Genomic DNA, 20,428 nt, shown 5'->3' on the forward strand with positions numbered 1-20,428 from the left:
TCAACTAATAAAATAAGCAATTTAATATTCGCTTACAGGGAATATTTTATACAGCAACGATAAAGAGAGCACTAAGGAAATATTAATGTAACAATAACCTCATATTTATAACACAAACTCCTGTGTCACTTTTTAATACAATATTATAAATACAGTTTGATGAGTTCATCACTTATAGCAGAGGGAGTTAGGACCCCCAGGTCTGTAAATAGCAGTGTAATTAGAGAGGGCGAAGTGTAGTCAATCCAGGGGTGCTCTTTCGTGAGGTCCTTCTTCTGCTGCTGTGTGTCTGCTTTGTACTAAAAAAAACCAAAAAGGTGTAAAGTAACATAGTATATGACGTATAATAGAAGTGCTTCGGTCATGTAACATCATCCATACCTGTCCTCATCTACAGAATCACCTCCATCATGTAACATCACCCGTACCCATCTACAGAATCATCTCCGTCATGTAACATTACCCATACTTGTCCTAATCTACAAAATCACCTGCGTCATGTAACATCATCCATACCTGTCATCTTCTACAGAATCACCTCCATCATGTAACATCATCCATACCTGTCCTCATCTACAGAATCACCTCCGTCATGTAACATCATCCATACCTGTCCTCTTCTACAGAATCACCTCCATCATGTAACATCACCCATACCTGTCCCCATCTACAGAATCACCTCCATCATGTAACATCATCCATACCTGTCCTCTTCTACAGAATCATCTCCATCATGTAACATCACCCGTACCCATCTACAGAATAACCTCCGTCATGTATCATCATCCATACCTGTCCTCTTCTACAGAATCACCTCCATCATGTATCATCATCCGTACCTGTCCTCATCTACAGAATCACCTCCGTCATGTAACATCATCCATACCTGTCCTCTTCTACAGAATCATCTCCATCATGTAACATCATCCGTACCCATCTACAGAATCATCTCCATCATGTAACATCACCCATACCCGTCCTCATCTACAGAATCATCTCCGTCATGTAACATCACCCGTACCCATCTACAGAATCACCTTCGTCATGTCACATCACCCGTACCAGTCCTCATCTACAGAATCACCTCCGTCATGTATCATCATCCATACCTGTCCTCTTCTACAGAATCACCTCCATCATATATCATCATCCGTACCTGTCCTCTTCTACAGAATCACCTCCATCATGTAACATCACCCATACCTGTCCTCATCTACAGAATCACCTCCGTCATGTATCATCACACGTACCCGTCCTCTTCTACAGAATACCCTCCATCCTTTAACATCATCCATACCTGTCCTCTTCTACAGAATCATCTCCATCATGTAACATCACCCGTACCCATCTACATAATCATCTCCATCATGTAACATCACCCGTACCCGTCCTCATCTACAGAATCATCCCCATCATGTAACATCACCCGTACCCATCTACAGAATCACCTCTGTCATGTAATATCACCCGTCCCCATCTACAGAATCACCTTCGTCATGTAACATCACCCGTACCAGTCCTCATCTACAGAATCACCTCCGTCATGTATCATCACACGTACCCGTCCTCTTCTACAGAATCATCTCCATCATGTAACATCACCCATACCCGTCCTCATCTACAGAATCATCTCCATCATGTAACATCACCTGTACCCATCTACAGAATCACCTCCGTCATGTATCATTATCCATACCTGTCCTCTTCTACAGAATCACCTCCATCATGTATCATCATCCGTACCTGTCCTCTTCTACAGAATCACCTCCATCATGTAACATCACCCATACCTGTCCTCATCTACAGAATCACCTCCGTCATGTAACATCACCCATACCTGTCCTCTTCTACAGAATCATCTACATCATGTAACATCACCCGTACCCATCTACATAATCATCTCCATCATGTAACATCACCCATACCCGTCCTCATCTACAGAATCATCTCCATCATGTAACATCACCCGTCCCCATCTACAGAATCACCTCCGTCATGTATCATCATCCGTACCTGTCCTCTTCTACAGAATCACCTCCATCATGTAACATCATCCATACCTGTCCTCATCTACAGAATCACCTCCATCATGTAACATCATCCATACCTGTCCTCTTCTACAGAATCATCTCCATCATGTAATCACCCGTACCCATCTACAGAATAACCTCCGTCATGTATCATCATCCATACCTGTCCTCTTCTACAGAATCACCTCCATCATGTAACATCACCCATACCTGTCCTCATCTACAGAATCACCTCCGTCATGTATCATCACACGTACCCGTCCTCTTCTACAGAATACCCTCCATCCTTTAACATCATCCATACCTGTCCTCTTCTACAGAATCATCTCCATCATGTAACATCACCCGTACCCATCTACATAATCATCTCCATCATGTAACATCACCCGTACCCGTCCTCATCTACAGAATCACCTCCATCATGTATCATCATCCGTACCTGTCCTCTTCTACAGAATCACCTCCATCATGTAACATCACCCATACCTGTCCTCTTCTACAGAATCACCTCCATCATGTATCATCATCCGTACCTGTCCTCTTCTACAGAATCACCTCCATCATGTAACATCACCCATACCTGTCCTCATCTACAGAATCACCTCCGTCATGTAACATCATCCATACCTGTCCTCTTCTACAGAATCATCTCCATCATGTAACATCATCCGTACCCATCTACAGAATCATCTCCATCATGTAACATCACCCATACCCGTCCTCATCTACAGAATCATCTCCATCATGTAATATCACCCGTCCCCATCTACAGAATCACCTTCGTCATGTAACATCACCCGTACCAGTCCTCATCTACAGAATCACCTCCGTCATGTATCATCACACGTACCCGTCCTCTTCTACAGAATACCCTCCATCCTCTAACATCATCCATACCTGTCCTCTTCTACAGAATCATCTCCATCATGCAACATCACCCATACCTGTCCTCATCTACAGAATCACCTCCGTCATGTATCATCACCCGTACCCGTCCTCATCTACAGAATCATCTCCATCATGTAACATCATCCATACCTGTCCTCTTCTACAGAATAATCTCCATCATGTAACATCATCCGTACCCATCTACATAATCATCTCCATCATGTAATATCACCCGTCCCCATCTACAGAATCACCTTCGTCATGTAACATCACCCATACCAGTCCTCTTCTACAGAATCACCTCCGTCATGTATCATCATCCGTACCCGTCCTCTTCTACAGAATCACCTCCGTCATGTATCATCATCCGTACCTGTCCTCTGCGACAGAATCATCTCCATCATGTAACATCACACGTACCCGTCCTCTTCTACAGAATACCCTCCATCCTTTAACATCATCCATACCTGTCCTCTTCTACAGAATCATCTCCATCATGCAACATCACCCATACCTGTCCTCATCTACAGAATCACCTCCGTCATGTATCATCACCCGTACCCGTCCCCATCTACAGAATCATCTCCATCATGTAACATCACCCGTACCCATCTACAGAATCACCTCCGTCATGTAATATCACCCGTCCCCATCTACAGAATCACCTTCGTCATGTAACATCACCCGTACCTGTCCTCTGCGACAGAATCACCTCTGTCATGTAACATCACCCATACCTGTCCTCATCTACAGAATCACCTCCATCATGTAACATCACCCATACCTGCCCTCATCTACAGAATCACCTCCGTCATGTAACATCACCCATACCTGTCCTCATCTACAGAATCACCTCCGTCATGTAACATCACCCGTACCCATCTACAGAATCACCTCCGTCATGTAATATCACCCGTCCCCATCTACAGAATCACCTTCGTCATGTAACATCACCCGTACCAGTCCTCATCTACAGAATCACCTCCGTCATGTATCATCACACGTACCCATCCTCTTCTACAGAATCACCTCCGTCATGTATCATCATCCGTACCTGTCCTCTGCGACAGAATCACTTCCGTCATGCAAGCAAGATTTCAGCTTCTTTAAGAGCTGGCCGTCCACAGGCAGAACATAAATATCAAATGGAATTTCTCACCTTAAATTTGTCTGGTACATCTCTTTGATTGAGTGGGAAAAGCCGTACAAACTTGAAGCTTTCTGCCACCACATAAAATGGTTTGTTCTGAGCTTTTGCACATACCGCCATTTGATTAGTGCCAATCTGCAGTGAAGTCGATAACATGTTGTTAGCGTCTCATTTCTAAGCAGAGAATATCTGGTCAGAATATGTACCAGTAAATAGTTTTAATAATGCATGACATAGGCATTGGCGAGATTCTGGCCCATATTTTTAAAGCGGCAATAATTTAAGGTTGGTTTTGCCTTTTAAAGTATTGCCACTTTAAAATATGGGTTAACTCGCTGGAATGGCGCCTGTGGCTGCACCTGGCAGGTTATTACATGTCACTACGAATTTGCTGGTTATCCTTAGAAGCAACAGAGTTGTGTTGAAAACATGTAATGTTTATAGAAAGGTAATCTTCACATTACAAAGAGGATCATTCAGGCAAGGAATTGGCAGCAATGTTTAAATGGTATGTAGTCAGGAAGCTGGCAGTCGAAATGTCGACCGCCGGTTTCCCGACTGTGAAATTCCGCCATGGGACTAATGATAGGTGTCTAAATCCCGACGCCTATCATCAACCCCACGCCGAAATCCCGACGCCCGGCATACCAGTAACCCGGGCGTTGGGAGAGGGGGGGAGGCTTTAGGTTTAGGGTCTCCCGGGGGGACTTGGGGTCAGGCACCCCCCCAGAAGGGTTAAGATTAGACATGGGGAAAGGGGGGTTAGGGTCAGGCACCCCCGGGGGGGAGGTTAGGGTTAGGCACCCCCCCGGGAGGGTTAGGTTTAGGCACTCCTGGGGGGAGGATAGGGTTAGGCACTAGGGGGAGGGGGGGGACGTTAGGGTTAGGCACCCCTAAGGGAGGGTTAGGGTTGGGGGGATGGGCGGGGAGGGAGTTTAGGTTTAGGCACCCCTGGGGGGAGGTTAGGGTTAGGCCGTGGGGAGCGGGGCCGGGTTAGGGTACTTATCAGGCGCCATCGGGATCTTCATCTGCTGGATTTAAGGCATCGGCATTTCATCCGCCGGGCTTAGGTCAGGCGGTATGTCATACCGAGTCCGTTTAAATATGGTTTACACCACAGAGCATGTTTTCTAGGTCTCCTCACAGGATTACAAGTGAAATAATTAGCTCGACCTGTGGATCTTTTAAAATGTGTCAGTGAGTAATGAACAAACCTGTACACCTGCTGGGTGACCTGGAAACTGTGACCTGTTTGGGGTCATGAGGACCGAGTTTGAGAACCACTGGCTTACATGTTTTATACTGTGTTTCCTATATATTAATGTGCACTACATCCACTGAGAAGTTATTTCATGCATCCATTTACTGCTATCTCAGGTCTCCTCGCTGACAGCGCACATTCTTCTTATATAAGAGATGTTCTATTGAAACATGCTGCCTTCCATAAACCATAAAAGGTGTAAGGTGTGAACATGCTTCTTGGTGCATGAAGTCTTAGTTGTGTTTTCTGTTTTAAATTGATTAATGTCTCTTCCAAGGTGAGATCACACCAGCCAAGTATAAAGTTGTTGCTGTAACTTTGTCCGCTTCTCACTAATAAAATACATTGCTGCTTACTGAATTTACAGTCCAAACTTTGGTAAGGTTAAGTTTTCACAAACCTCTCCTATGAAAATAGCTTTGTCTAACAAAAAAATAAGGTATTTAATAACTGGCTAATGAATTATGCAGATTGCTTATGTTCCTTTGGCCAAAATTGCTCTTAGAACCACTGATTTAATATCATACATAAAGACATATACACCCAATGTGCACACACTTTGCTGGGATCTTATTAATGTGCACTATGGAACTCTGACTTCTACTGTGCAGGGCTGTAAGTGACTCATTACAGGACAACCAGTAAGAATGGTTTGTTGGGCTAAAGGGTAAATAAAATAAAAAATAAGCCTTAGGTCACATTTAGTATTTCTGGAAGTTGTAACAAAACTCAGTACAGATATAGGGGCTAATGTAATAGGAGCGATCTGGTGTTGCTGCGGGAACACCTGCGAGTCTTCCCATAGATTTAAAGTGGCAATCATTTTAAAGGCAAAACCAAGTTGGTTTTTGTCGCTTAAAAAATACGGGAAGACTAGCAGGAGTTCCCGCAGCAACACCAGATTGCACCCTATTACATAAGCCCTGTAACATTAAATGAGATCTAATTTACCTTGTTAATGATTCCTCCACTCTCCACTACGCCTTCAGCTCCTACAATCACTAGGTCTACTTTCTCCATGATATACCTGACAAAGAGTAACCATGTAAGTTATCAAGCTCAAAAGTGTTCAGTTACTAAACCTCGCAGCGGTCACCAACTCACCCAACTGCAGCATCCAGAATCACGGTTACTGGAACATTTATATTCTGCAGAGCGTTTGCCATATTTCTCCTGTCAGACAGAAATGGACATCGAATGTGATCAGAGAACTATCATGTTGCACAGAACTCAGTCTTCATACTGCTCCCTCAGTAAGCATCTGTGCACACAAATACTCTAACAGCGCAAATAATCACTGTACGGTTATGGCCTCTCTCTATAAACAATGAGCAGTATACAAGCCAATACTACAAATTATTGCCATATACTTTGGCAGAACATTCATATCAGTTCATTTGAACGTGTCAAGTTTCCCAATCTACAAAGTAAAATTAGTGGTAGATGCCAGTGAAATATTCAGCTGCCCTTTGATGTTTGAACTGAAGTCAAGAAAAAAATATGTTTTAAAAAAATATTCCTATGTGTTCAACCATTTAACAGCCAGCTGCAATATAGATTTGGCGGACTAGTGGACTTATAACTCTGACCTATCTATGTAGCATAGATTGAGCAGCCCAAGGATACAGTATGGAGAATGGACCTCAATTGATCATTTCAGTTCCTAGACCTTTGATGACTGATACCCATGCTGTGTGCCGAGTACTCCCGTAAATTCCCTCTTACACATAAGACCTCACTATGCATCACACATTGAGCATGAGTGCCTCACAGAATGAAGGTCACTCCATATTTATTGACCATCCGAAGATGTCAATATATTACATTATGTGCAAAATCGTAATAACAAATTTGTGTCAACCAAATAAAGAAGAAATATCAGAAAAGCGAGGGAAAAGAACTGATACTCCCAGTTCTACCACTACTCATTTAGTCCAAGGCCATTGATGAGAAGTGTGACATGGGGGGACAGTTATACCCTCTGAAAATAAAGAGTGAGTGATACGTTACTCAGATGTTCCTTTCTGCTTTCTGATGTCATGCTCTCGGCATCGGACAACTGATGAGAGAAGTATTGGTCTGAGATTGTATCTAATCAGTCAGAGTGATACAAAGTATTAGACTAAATAATTATAGCTGCTATTGAGTAAATATTAAATAGAGTGTATATATATAGTCAATTTTGTTAACACAATCAATAGATCAACAACTACCCATTAAAGTAAAAAGCACATCCAAAGTTTGAATATTGCGTGTGCTAATAATATGGGTATAGTACTAATATCCATAAGACACTCTTTGTCTGGTGACATTAAGCGCTTCCACAAGGTATTCACATCAATAGATCACATATTAGTGAGGGAAACACTGTAGCAGGCAAATCTCGTGTGTCTGCTGGATAGTGTAACAACTTGTAATGAAACAAAATCTCAATCCTCATGTGTTCTCACAGGGAAAAGTATCCTAATGTAAATTCCCTAATGCTGTCTTGTAAGAACTTTTATATAAAAGGGAGATACTAACCATTGCAAACATTGGTGTGAACTTGGAAAACGCCATAAGTTGCAGACATCAACAAAATCATGATCCTCTATGGAAATCATATATAGAGGTATATCCAAATATCAGATCACTGGTCTTATAAGCACTTTTATATATATAACAAATTGCTAAGCCATGCATACATTGGTGTAAATTTAATAAATGCTATAAGTTGCAAACATTTAGCAAAATCGCGATCCTCTATAGAAATCATATATAGAGGTATGTCCACATATCAAGACATTGATATAACTTCCCAAGAGAATACAGAATTGAGGATTTCTTTATAGGTATGTACTCGGAGCAGCAGTACAACAAAAACTCCATTTCGTTTAAAGTGCATGTGGTATTAAAATAAAATACATCCCCCGATAAGTGTTAAAAGTATGGAAAGATTATCCATACCAGTTTACAGAATAAAAGACATGGTGATATATCGAATAAAGGTCACACAATTAGATATAAAGGAAAGACACATAACTAAATACCGACTGATAGTAGTCGGGTCCCGTGCTGCGCAGCCACGGGCACCCTTCTGTCTGCCGACGCGCGTTTCGCCAACAGCTTGTTCACAGCTGTCCTCTCCGTGAACAAGCCGTTGGCGAAACGCGCATCGGCAGACAGGAAGGGTGGGAGTATCGGTTCTTTTCCCTCGCTTTTCTGATATTTCTTCTTTATTTGGTTGACACAAATTTGTTATTACGATTTTGCACATAATGTAATATATTGATATCTTCGGATGGTCAATAAATATTCTCACACTATTGTATTTTTCTTATTGAGTGGTGACTAGCTCAGATAACCAGTCCTTTCACTGCACGTTCTATGCGCAAGTAAGACGTCCAGGGATTTGAGACTCATTCTGAGAAACGTACCATTCACTCTTTATATTCCAAGGGTCAACGCATGTCATTAGCTCTTATGTTCTCACAGATGACCTAGGCCAGGTGGGAGCTATTTGAGTTATTGGCAGCAATCTTGTTGTCTCCTGACTATTTTGTTATTTCATCTTGAGGTTATCAAGGAATGCTATGTGATGCTTTTATATATTGAATACTGACTGTATATACCATTATGACATTATGATTGGTTTGGATATGGTATGAATATTATTCCACTTGATATTTCGCCAGGTGCTGATTTAACAAATCTATATACTCTATCAACTTTGAATTGTTAAAAACTAGAGCTTATTGCTCTGCTCACGCAGCTATTTGCTCTTTATTGGTAATTGATTATATATCCATAAGGAGTTGTTCATCTTGTCTTAATGTATGTACCCAATATATGTGTATGTCTAGTTATATTTAATGGTATATCATAAGCATTTTTTCTATTTATACCTGTCCCCACTACTTTCTTAAGTAGCTTATGTAGGGCTTGCATTTTATGTTTTTTTGTTATTGATTAAAAGTTACGTATTAATCTTTGTTTGTATAATACCCATGAGTACTCACAACACAGAGTTTTTCCTTTTCTGTTTGTTCTCCTTATGACTATGACTCTAGTGAGCACCACCACTGCCCTAATATATTCATTTTAGATGTGTTCTAATTTATTATCAGTATAGTGGTTCTATTATCCTAAGATAGTATTTCTCTCAATAGTCTGTGCGACGATATTCCCCTTTTTCCCCTTTCCCTGTTTTCATTCCTATGTTACATTATCCCAATGTAACAAACTATTCACGTTCTGCTATGGAATGTAACAAGGTGAGCAGTATGGGGGTGGCGCATTAGAATAAAAGTAATGGCTTGAACAGTAACGATGGCATAGTGCATCAGCAATTTCTTTTTCTGTGCATAGTATTTCATAATCTCAGCTTGATAGCACCTTTCATTACTATTAGGGTGTGCAGTCTAGAGCCACTCCCCATATTCTTACCCTGCAAGATCTGGCTGCGATTCTGTGACGTATACACTAAAACGCTTGTTTGCAGCTGCTGCTTCTTCCAATACCTTTAGGACCACCCTGGAGTAACCATGAGTTAAAATTTTCTACAAAAGAACAGAAATGAACATAGAGTTGTACATAGTCATATAGCAGTCATCCTAAGTCCGAAGTGGGAGGGGTTAAACTAACACATACCCAATCACAGTGTCTACATTTTAAAAGCAGCACACAGTAGGGCTGCAAGTCTCCTGCCACAATTGGTGGGGAACACTGTGGTGTCAAGAGCACCTTAATGTAAAATGAAGCTCATACATCCAACTTTTTTTATGATAGCATCAATTTCAACTCAAATAGAGATGATCGGCCATTCAATGGTACATCAAAGACTAGTCTACATAAGTCTAAACAGGGATCAGCATGCTAGCCTGCAGCAGACATTAGTAAATACCCTAAGAAATACTCTGTAAAGTAAATACCTGGAAAAAAATCCCAAGACCCCATTGTATTTCCCAATTTACCACAGGGAAAATCTGCAGATGCGCATGCCATATAACAAAGTAACTGAGATGTGACATGATAAACAACTGTATAAACACATGTAAAGCAGCAGCTTAATTCAGGAGTGATACATTGTACAACATCTTATATCGAATCAACTGTCCATATACCTACAGTGCTGCATCGAGCTGGCCGATCTCCATAAGGACAAGCTAGCACTACTCATTTCTATGTCCATATGCTGTCTCCTCATACTTACAGCACCATCTTTTATAAATGGGCAGCATAGCTTGGTGATCTTGTCCCTTGACAGAGAGATCCTTTTTAGGAAAACCTCCCCTCTTTCACTCATCCTTTCTTTACACAGAGCATAATTCTGGGGAAAGAACACACATTGTGTTGAACCAGGCACACAGTATTCGCCCTTGTGCACTAAATGTTTACCTAGGAGGAATCTATTTGAATCATAATAACAGCAACCTATAAGTATATTACAAGTGACTGACATGATATCCTTATAATGTACGACAGATAGTATGTTATTTATTTACCCCTGGAGCTGTTACATTTTTATATTGATAATAACGCTAGATATAGACATATATACAGCTACACTATACACATTTTGGAGACTAGTATACTTTAAATGCTCTTCATGTATTCAAAATGGCCAGTTAGAGAGTGAAACCTGGAATTACACTTTTCTGTGATTCTTTATAAACCATGTAGCGTCGACAAAAGTGATGACACCGATGTATATAAGATAATATACTCCCTTCTGTAGAGTATTGGTAGGATTGATCAGTTACCATATTAATGCTACAGCCCAGGTTTTATACAAAGCATAAAGCGCATCAGTCATATGCATTTTTCTCACAGTTTACAAAAATGTAAAGTCTTAGCAATACTTGATTTAAGGTTTTATTTCTGATAACTTCCTGATAATGACTAGTAACTAGTTATCCATTATTTCTACAACTTTCCTAATGTTTAGAAATGTATTGTGATGACTTACAGAATGCTCCAGCTCTGAAGTGAGTGTGATGAACCTTAGAAAGAGTTCCCCTCCAGAGGAGACTGCCACAGATGAATCTACTTTAGAGAGTGTTTCAATTGAATTTTTTAGGCTCCCAATCAGACCTTGTATAGTTTCACCTGAAATGTGAATAAAAAAACAAATACAGTTATAGACCTTATTAGACAGTACTAAATACAGAAAGAAGAGATATGGAATCAGTATGTAAAGCCGGCTGTCGGGATGCCTCCTGTCAAAATACAGACAGCGGAATCCTGATGGTTGGTATCCCGACAGGAGTCGGGTAAGTATACTTACCCTCACCCCTTCTCCACCTAAACCTCCCATCTAGTAGCTTATAACCCTCCCCACACCGCGCCCTAACCCTAACCATCCTAGTTAGTGCCTAAACCGAAGTCTCCCCCCTTAGTGCCTAACCCAAACCCCTCTCCCCCCCCCAGTAGTGCCTAACCCTCACCTCTAGGGGTTCCTAAACCTAACCTCCCCCCCAAAACCTAACTCTACCCCTGCTATGCTACCTAAACCCCCCCCCCCCCCCCCCCCCACGGCTAAAGCTAACAGTAAGGGCACACTGGACTTACCTCGTTCGGGCTGGCGTCCTTCTGGATTCCGGCGCCGGGATTAAGCTAGGAGTCTGTATTTCGACACCTATCTAAAGTCCCGTGTCAGACTTTCAGCGTCGGGATTGAGACCGGTGGCATCGCGGCCTTCGGTCTCATAACTACATCCCAAGAGATACATAGGTGCATGAGGCCAAGGTGGCTGCACATGTTCAGACAATATTTTGTTTATTTTGAAGGAAGGTTTAGGCCAGGCCTGGACAACCTTTGGCTCTCCAGCAGTTGTAAAACTACAAGTCCCAGCATGTTTTACCAGCTGATCAGTGGGAGGGTACGTTGGGATTTGTAGTTTGACAAGCTGGAGAGCCACAGGTTGGCCGTGCCTGGTTTAGGCCCTTTGGCCAATGAGATACATATGGTGGTATGTCTCTACCTTTCCTTTCGTCTGGGGACAGTAGAAATCTAGAGCTTGTTTGGTAGACTTGTAGGGGTATATTTACTGAAGTGAGAGTTTTTAGAAGTGGAGATGTTGCCCATAGCAACCAATCAGATTCTAGCTATTATCTTCTAGAAGGTGCTAGTTACATGTTAAATAGAATCTGATTGGTTGCTATGGGCAACATCTCCATTTCTAAAAACTCTCACTTTAGTAAATATACCCCATAGTCTCAGGATTACTACACAAGGTGCTGTCAGTTACCTCTAAGCATGCAGTAGAGATGTGAGAGCCCAGACTACTATAGGCATGTCATGTCACTTGACAGCTCCAGTGTACACGTAGGTGGTAGAAACAGCTTTTACATCAGTTTACAAGTTTTTTTTTTAATATATATAAATTTGTGTTTTGCATACTGAAAAATAAACTAAAAGAACTACTAAAAAAAAAATCAAATAAAAGCTTTCAAATAAGAAGCATAAAGGAAACTACAGTATTCAGTCTGACATGCCACAGCAGTGCTGTTAAAATGTGAATTAAGAATATTCTCCAATCAACTGTAGACAGCTATACTAAATAGATTTATTGACACAGTCAGTGGAGCTGTTATAGCAAGTCATACTTGATGCATACTTAGAAAATGGGAACTGAAATAGCAAATACAATCCAATGATTATGATCAGGCTGGGCAATAACACGGGTCACCCGATGACAGTAACATCTTGTTGTGCCCATCATGCGACAAGGAGCACTGTGCTCTTGCAATGTTTGTTAGGTCTGCCACAATCCATCAATCTGTACAATTCTACCACACTGACGTGTGGCCATGCTGAAAACAGATCCAGCCGTTCTGTGGTCATGTTGTACAGACAAATTCTGACAAATATTATCATTATTAATGCTGTCAATCCTTTGGCAGTATTGTTTTTTTTTAAACACTTGCTTAAAAGCTGCAAAAAAGAACTGGCATGAAAAGCCTTAAATGCACATCTTGTACAGACAACAATATTTAGAGACTGCCTAATGCTGTACCTTTATCCTTTTTCAAAAACTCCAGCAAGGTTCTGATTGCTGCAACAGCAGTAGCAACGTTGGGGTCCTCCTTCAGCTGACACTTAAAATACTCAATCACTTCTACATGGATGAAAGATACATCATTATTTGCGGATTTCTTTCAAGACTACAAGGCAGAATGTGTACACAATGACACTAATAAATATATATATTGAAATAATTGGTTAACCAATACAAATTCCTAGTTCTGCTTCTTTCTAAAGTGAGAATGGGAACGGATGGCATATTTATGTACTGCTAGTGACTTTGGCAATATTCTCAGTTTATTATGGTGTTATGTCCAATTACAAAGTAAATACATATAGGTTTTATATATCATGAGGACAAATGTAAGTTCTCTATGTAGGCTGTAGTAATCTAATTATTTGATAGTTCATTTAGCAGTTACTTTGACTGTGTTGTATTTTTCAGAAACAAATACAGGCTGCAAAATGAATGTACAGTATTTTTACATGTGATCACAGCACTGGATCAGTTGTATATTTAGCATTTCAGACATGTAATATACTTATGCAAACAAAAACATAAAATAATACAATATAAGCTTTCAAAACGTAATGATAATAAGTATTTGAATCAAGCAACCCTAAAGCTCACTGAATATATGACTCCACATGTTATATACTATGACACTGTAATAATTACCGGTCTCGTTCATGGCTGGGGTCTGGTCTCGGGGTGTCCCGTTCCCCCAGAGCCAACGCTAGACTGGGGAGAAGATGCGGGGTAACTAGGGGAGACAGATGTGTCACTGGGGCAGGAAAATAATTATCTTTATGTCAACAAAGTAAACAGCAGTGACAGGGTTACTGGCAGCATGGCGGCCTGCACGTTGTCCTGCCACCTCCTCCATGTGACGTCATCAGAACGGGACGGAATGTGATTAATGGCTTATTATGGCTTCAGGTGAGTGTGTCCAGTGTACAGTAACGTTGTTTCATAGCTGCTGTATGTACTTTTCTGAGCTGTCACTGCCTGTGGTGTTATACAGCAGCCACCGGCCATGCTCTGAGCCTTACACAGACAGAGAAGCATGATATATCATGATGATAGCGACCATAATATACAGAGAGGACTTGGATCTAGCAACAACCCCCAGGGAGACTGTAGAATACAATAGCACACAGGTCTTGCAGACAACTATACTACATGCTAAATTTCCAAGCACAGTCTTTCTTAAATGGACGAGAAGGTCAAATTATTAATAAAAAGTGATTTAAATGTGAATGTCTAAGATGACAATATTGAATATCACTGTAAACGTTTAGTGCCCTTCACTACGTGCAATCAAGCGCCTCTAAAACATACAATGGTTTCAGTTATTACATTTGTATATGTAATATATATAGTCAGTCTAAGCAGGGGAAAAGGTAGGGAGAATCTTTATTTTACGGTAAAAATGTTGGGACACATTGTAAAACCCCTGGTTTACTCCTCCCAATGAATAATAATGCACTTGGAGGAGTTTAAATAGCCATAACAGAAACAAGTGTAGCTGTGTTCAGGAATATTACATTTGGACCGCTTGTTTACAAACATATACTAGATGCATTATTTAACAACTAAAGCACTGTGTACCTCTAAAAAAGTAAAACAATTAGAAAAACCTATGGGGTCTATTCATGTAGAATGTGATTTATAGATGTGATAATGTGCTTCCTACTGTAAGTTATATAGATAAATCACTTTCAGAGGTCTCAGAAATCCAATGCCATAAGTACTTACAGAAGAGTTTGCATTACTCCTTATATAATGCAAGTTTGCTAATGAACACTGAAGTGATGACAGCGAAAATGCACTGTTTATAGAGAGATTATTTATCTGAGTTTATACATATATTTGTTGGGAGAGAGCGCCCTGCGCCGTCTCTCTGTCCGGACACTAGGACCCCCGGACTGCCAGAGGCATGACCTCCGACCCTTGTACACTACTGCACATGTGTGGCCACACATCTTCAGTTCCATCGACCATGCTGGAAGCACGTGCCCCTGAGAGTCTCCTGACTAGTATAGAGATGGCGTTACACAGGCTACAGACTCCAGCACCACCACTAAGAATCAGCATGCATACCACACTGCTACCACTATATGTACAGACACAGCTGTGTGCTCCCACATCACCTACACTCCCCTATACGTTCCAGACTGGATCTGGTGCATACATCATATACTGCATTGTATACCTTTTATATACTTGCTGATTTAACCATTTGTCACCCTGTAAACCTGTTCTGCCTGGTTAATAAACCTAAAACCTGAGGAAAAATATATTTATAATGAATGTACTGCGCTGTGCCTATACTAAAATAACATATTAATAACACATGCGGATGCTTGATAGATACTTGATGTATTTCCCTGCCCTAACCTTCCCGGCGGGTGTCTAACCCTAAGTCCCCCCGGGGGTCCCTAAACCTGAAGGGCTGTGACTATGTACATATGCAAGTGTGACCGTGCTAAATACATACAGGTCACAGCACTGAGCGATTTTTTTTCTGCCTCTGTGCATGCGTCTAACTAGCTAAGAAATTGCTCAGTACATGCCTCCCCCGGTTGTATGCACTGAGGCGCAATTGCGATTGAGTCGCATGGTATCAGGAATGTGCTGGGAGGTGGCTATTCAGGTGCATGAAAATGCTGTGTCTCATGGGCTTCTAGTGGGAGTGGTTGTGAACTCAGATGCATAATCGTTCACATTGGAGACCATACTCTGACAGAGAATATGCACCTAGCATGTGCAAGTCTTCATGTGCGGCCGATGGTTGCATATAAAGACTCACCAAGCTGCATTTATTCATCTAAAGTCCTTGCACATGCAGACGCACATGGCTGTACACCAAGGGGAGGACTTGTAGCGGTATTTGCATGCAGTCGCAGAAGCAATACCATCCAACTCATAATCATACCCATACTGTCCTGCCAGTCTGTGTGCCTAATCACTTGGCACTTGTCTGTGCCCTCACATATAGCTCTGTCTGTCTTGAGAACCTCCCTACAAATGATCTTAGCTCCACGTATTTTATTAGCATGAACCCACCACAAATACACTGTACCACTCTACTGCTCCGACTCTTTCTTGTATCAGCTGGAAACTATTAGCACTGGTTCCTGGCATGTAGCCTTTCTATGCACAGCACTCTGTAATGCTACGTTATTACGGGTTGGGTACGGGATGCCAGCGGTCAGAATCCCCATGCCTCTATCCCGTGAGGGTTAGGATACCTGTCGGTAAGTATCGTAACCCTCCTCCCCCCGCAGCCTAAACCTAACCCCCCCCCTAGTGCCTAACCCTAACCCACCCCCTAGTGCCTACCCATAACCTTCTCCTTAACTCCACTACTTACCGTCAGGATGCCGGTGGTCGGGATCCTGGCACCGGGATTCTGACTGGTGTCGGGATTCCGGCGCCGGCATTGTTAGCGCCAGCATTCCGACAGCCAGTATTTAAACTACATCCCATTATTACTACAAGTATATGTTCAATAAGCTGTGCATGGAATCATATTCCCACCTGGTTAGAGCATATACAGGAGGACATGCTTTGGTTGAAAAGAGGATATGGGATTTGACAATCCCTGAATTAGAGCACATCCACTGTGTGTATGCAGCGCCTGACTTCACAATCCATGCTGTTATTGCTAATTATATAGAAATAGAACACTGTTCTTCAGCAGTACTGATATACTAATTTATGAAGGTTCACAACTGTGTATGTATAATGCTATGTTATCTGCAAATGTGCCTATTTGTCAAGGACATACACAGATGCACACACATTCCTCTTCTGCATCCGTAAAAAAAGGATAGGCCTACTTTGGTCATTCACAAGAATATGCATATGGGAAAACTGTTCTGTAATGTTGCTTGTTTCAGCATCATTTACATTTTCATTAAGTCATAACATTGGGATTTACTTCATTATATGTCAGTTTGTGTGTGCATGTCTTTACTACATAAGAATTATTTGTATGCACATAAATGTTCTTTCAACATTTTACTTCCAGTCCTGACCTGCAGACTCATATACCTTATGGGAAAACTGGCGCATTGTCACAAAATGACATCCGTAACATTGAGAAATAGCGCAGGTGCATATTTTCCACAGTCACTGACATTGTTTCACTTTTGTTTTTCTGTTTTATTGTAGAAGATGATGTTAATCTTTTAGTCATTGTGGTTGATGTGAATCCTATATGGTGGGGACAGCAGGCACTCAATCAGTCAGTGGTAAGTGTTTACTCACTAATCCATTACACACCTCTGATTTAAAAGGATTCTCCAGTTTTCACATTTTGTGCCTTTGATCTAATTTTCTCTCTCTATCTAAAAGGTGACACTTCCAAAATGCATTGATGCCGTTATGGTGCTGGGGAATTCACACTTATTTATGGGCCGTAGTAACAAACTTGCTGTAATTGCCAGCCATTTACATGAAAGGTACAGTGCGCTCACTACATTTGTTAAACTGGAAATATTGATTATTGTGCATTCTAATTTACTCAGAAAAGATATATGATTAAGGAAAATAGTAATAGAGCTTAGTGTTTAGCTTTATATGGCTGCAGATTTTACAGCAAAATAATATTATTTTATGGACCTTACTAGCAAATGGAAGCCTGAATCAGTTTTTAATATAAGAAATTGTAGTTGTTTTTGTTTTGCTCTAGACATAACTAATACCTTGTGGTAATAATATAGGAGGTTATATTCAAGTTACAAATGAGCTCTTAAAACTGAGTATCAGGTATTGTACCTTGTCTTCTAAGGTATTTATCAATAATTTGTTTACTAAATGAATGTGAAAATGGGTGTTTTCACTCCTTTTCACATTATTTTAGTATCACTTAAATGTATGGAAGGGTTTTTGCCCTAAAATTTGCATATATTTAGTAATGGTAAATGTGATCTGCTAAGATTTACTAAAAGTTCATTGGGAAAAATACCGGAGGGAGCCTCACAAAATTAACGCCATCTTCAGATGGCGATATAGAAGCTTCCCTATGTTCAGCAGGGCAGAAAGGGAGATCCCTTCCCCATTGTCTCCTGCTCTGTTGTGCACAGCAGGCTGACAATGAGTTATGAGTGAGCTGCACAGAGATCGGGCCAGTAACTCACCCATCCCTCACACAACAGAACGGGACACCCAGCTGCATGTAGAAAGAAGACTGTATGAATAAAGAAACTAGATGTTTGTAATAGAAAATAGCTTACCTGCACCCAGGGATCGTGATTGGGGAGTTCCTTCTGTGACCCAATCAGCTGATCTGTGCAGTCAGCTGAGGTGCAGTGAAAGTCCCGGCCGGCACCTTAGGTGATCGCACAAATCAGCTGACTGAATCACAGAAGGAGCTCACAGATCCCTAGGTGGTGGTAAGCTATTTTATATTTAAATTATAAAACCAACACTTTTGAAAAAGCCTGGTGCGGACACGACACATTGCCGGGACAGAGCTTGCCTACTCTTACTTGCCTACCCTCTCGATTCGGCCGGGAGTCTCCCGAAAATCGGATGCCGCTCCCTGGCCCCTGGAAAGGCAGGCAAGCCTTCTGGTGGCCGCCAAATCGTCTGCCTCCGCGGTTACAACAGAAACCCCTGCAGTGGCGGGGCTGGTGACACGATTCGCGCTGAATCGCGTCATCATGTCCCCGCCTCCTGCTACATAATGCTGTTAATCTCGGCATTGTGAAGAGGGAGTGGGGCCACGTTGACTCGATTGCGTGGTCACGCCCCATGCTCCGCTCCCAATGCTGCATCACCTCTTTCTGGCGTGACACACCCCCCCGCTGTGGAAACCTGACAGCTCCCTCCCGGAAGGAGGGAGCTGAAACTCGACAAGTATGTTTGTCTCGTGATGCAAATTTTTAATACATTCTTGCAGGCTGACTGCATTTTTTCACATACGGAACAATCAATCATTATATCCACTCTTAAGTGGACCACATCTTCATAACCACATCATTTCTGTGCTGCCAGTGACACTTTGACTATTCATCTATGTTCGCTTTCAATATTGGGATATCAGGAGATTAATATTGCAGATTGCAGTCCTCTATTTGTCCACATTTAACCACAGTGGACACCGCAATTGTGTTGTTTATATATGTGTTTTTATAATACTCCACTATATGCTTTTTATTTTTAGAGTTGTTTTTGGTTTCATTTGATTAATGTCTTTACATTGTTTTGATTATTAAATGTGATTCATTGTATTGCTTTTGGGCATTTTTCTAGAACACACATTTTTGCATTATATTATTTATCACTCCAGCGCTGTTCATTGATTCAGTTCATTTGTTTTTGTCTCGTGATGCAAATTCATGATGTTATACAGGCTCCGTATACTGTAGGTTTCAGTATGGAGATTGCATTGATTGCTATTTGCTTTACAGCCGCCTCCTTTTCCCAGGCAAGCAGTGGACGTGTGGGGACTTGTCTGGAGAATCCTCTGTTCTGGAATCCAATGCATCGGGCAGCAAGGATGGCAAATATGAATTACTGACAGCGGCCAATGACCTGATCGCTGATGACATCAGAGACCTCATGAGTAGAAGTAAGGATGGTGGAAATGGTGCTAATCTAATATTAAAACAATTCATGTGTGAGTTTTACAAAAACATATTTCTTGGCACATTTTAGAAAATTGGTTTAAAAAATAATTTGAATCTCACGAATTTAGTAGAAAGATGGATAAACTTTCCAGCTTCCATTTTTATTTTGAAATATATGTTGAGGAATCCGACTTTTCACTTTTCTTTACAGCTGGGGAGATGAAAGGACAGCGGACAGACACTGTCCTGGCAGGATCTCTAGCAAAAGCTCTGTGCTGTATCCTTTTCAGCAGTCATTGAATGGTAATAACAGACTTGTAGTATTATGGTCAGGCACAGACTCTTCATTTTTCATTTGTGTAAACTATATAAAGCAGAACCAAAAACTTAAGTTTTATTAAACTGCTTTTGGCCGATAGAGGAAGTTTATTTTTCATGCACGTCAGACGTCTTGTTGTTTCATAAATCTGTTTATACAGTGTTGCTGAATACAACTGCCTGGATCTAATTACC

General features: G+C 41.3%; 2 protein-coding genes across 2 annotated transcripts in view; one reads left to right on the top strand and one right to left on the bottom strand.

Moving 5' to 3' along the window:
* On the bottom strand, positions 1–14,226 carry EIF2B1 (eukaryotic translation initiation factor 2B subunit alpha). The gene is made up of 9 exons (XM_088449154.1): positions 14,013–14,226; positions 13,326–13,427; positions 11,277–11,416; positions 10,521–10,637; positions 9,755–9,867; positions 6,434–6,502; positions 6,281–6,356; positions 4,078–4,203; positions 1–299 (listed from the first exon to the last, which is right to left on the bottom strand). The coding sequence occupies exons 1-9, from the start codon at positions 14,023–14,025 to the stop codon at positions 144–146; spliced, it is 912 nt and encodes a 303-aa protein (XP_088305280.1). The 5' UTR covers positions 14,026–14,226; the 3' UTR covers positions 1–143.
* The window catches only part of GTF2H3 (general transcription factor IIH subunit 3), a 25,173-nt gene continuing 18,912 nt past the window's right edge, over positions 14,168–20,428 (top strand). Inside the window, exons 1-5 of the mRNA XM_088449153.1 lie at positions 14,168–14,273; positions 17,514–17,593; positions 17,697–17,803; positions 19,757–19,917; positions 20,127–20,192. Coding sequence (XP_088305279.1) covers positions 14,264–14,273; positions 17,514–17,593; positions 17,697–17,803; positions 19,757–19,917; positions 20,127–20,192 — 424 coding nt within the window. The 5' untranslated portion in view covers positions 14,168–14,263. The remainder of the gene's footprint in view (positions 14,274–17,513; positions 17,594–17,696; positions 17,804–19,756; positions 19,918–20,126; positions 20,193–20,428) is intronic.

Source organism: Taudactylus pleione, unplaced genomic scaffold (genome assembly GCF_031769625.1).
Source record: "Taudactylus pleione unplaced genomic scaffold, aTauple2 ptg000479l, whole genome shotgun sequence".
Lineage (NCBI taxonomy): Eukaryota > Metazoa > Chordata > Amphibia > Anura > Myobatrachidae > Taudactylus > Taudactylus pleione.

Bases quoted from the DNA above. Each gene is read 5' to 3' on its own strand.
- EIF2B1 (XM_088449154.1), bottom strand. The intron at 9,868-10,520 runs GTAAGTATGAGG...GTTCTTTTGTAG, and splicing joins CATTTATAAAAGATGGTGCT to AAAATTTTAACTCATGGTTA. The intron at 4,204-6,280 runs GTAAATTAGATC...ACTTCACTGCAG, and splicing joins GTGGAGGAATCATTAACAAG to ATTGGCACTAATCAAATGGC.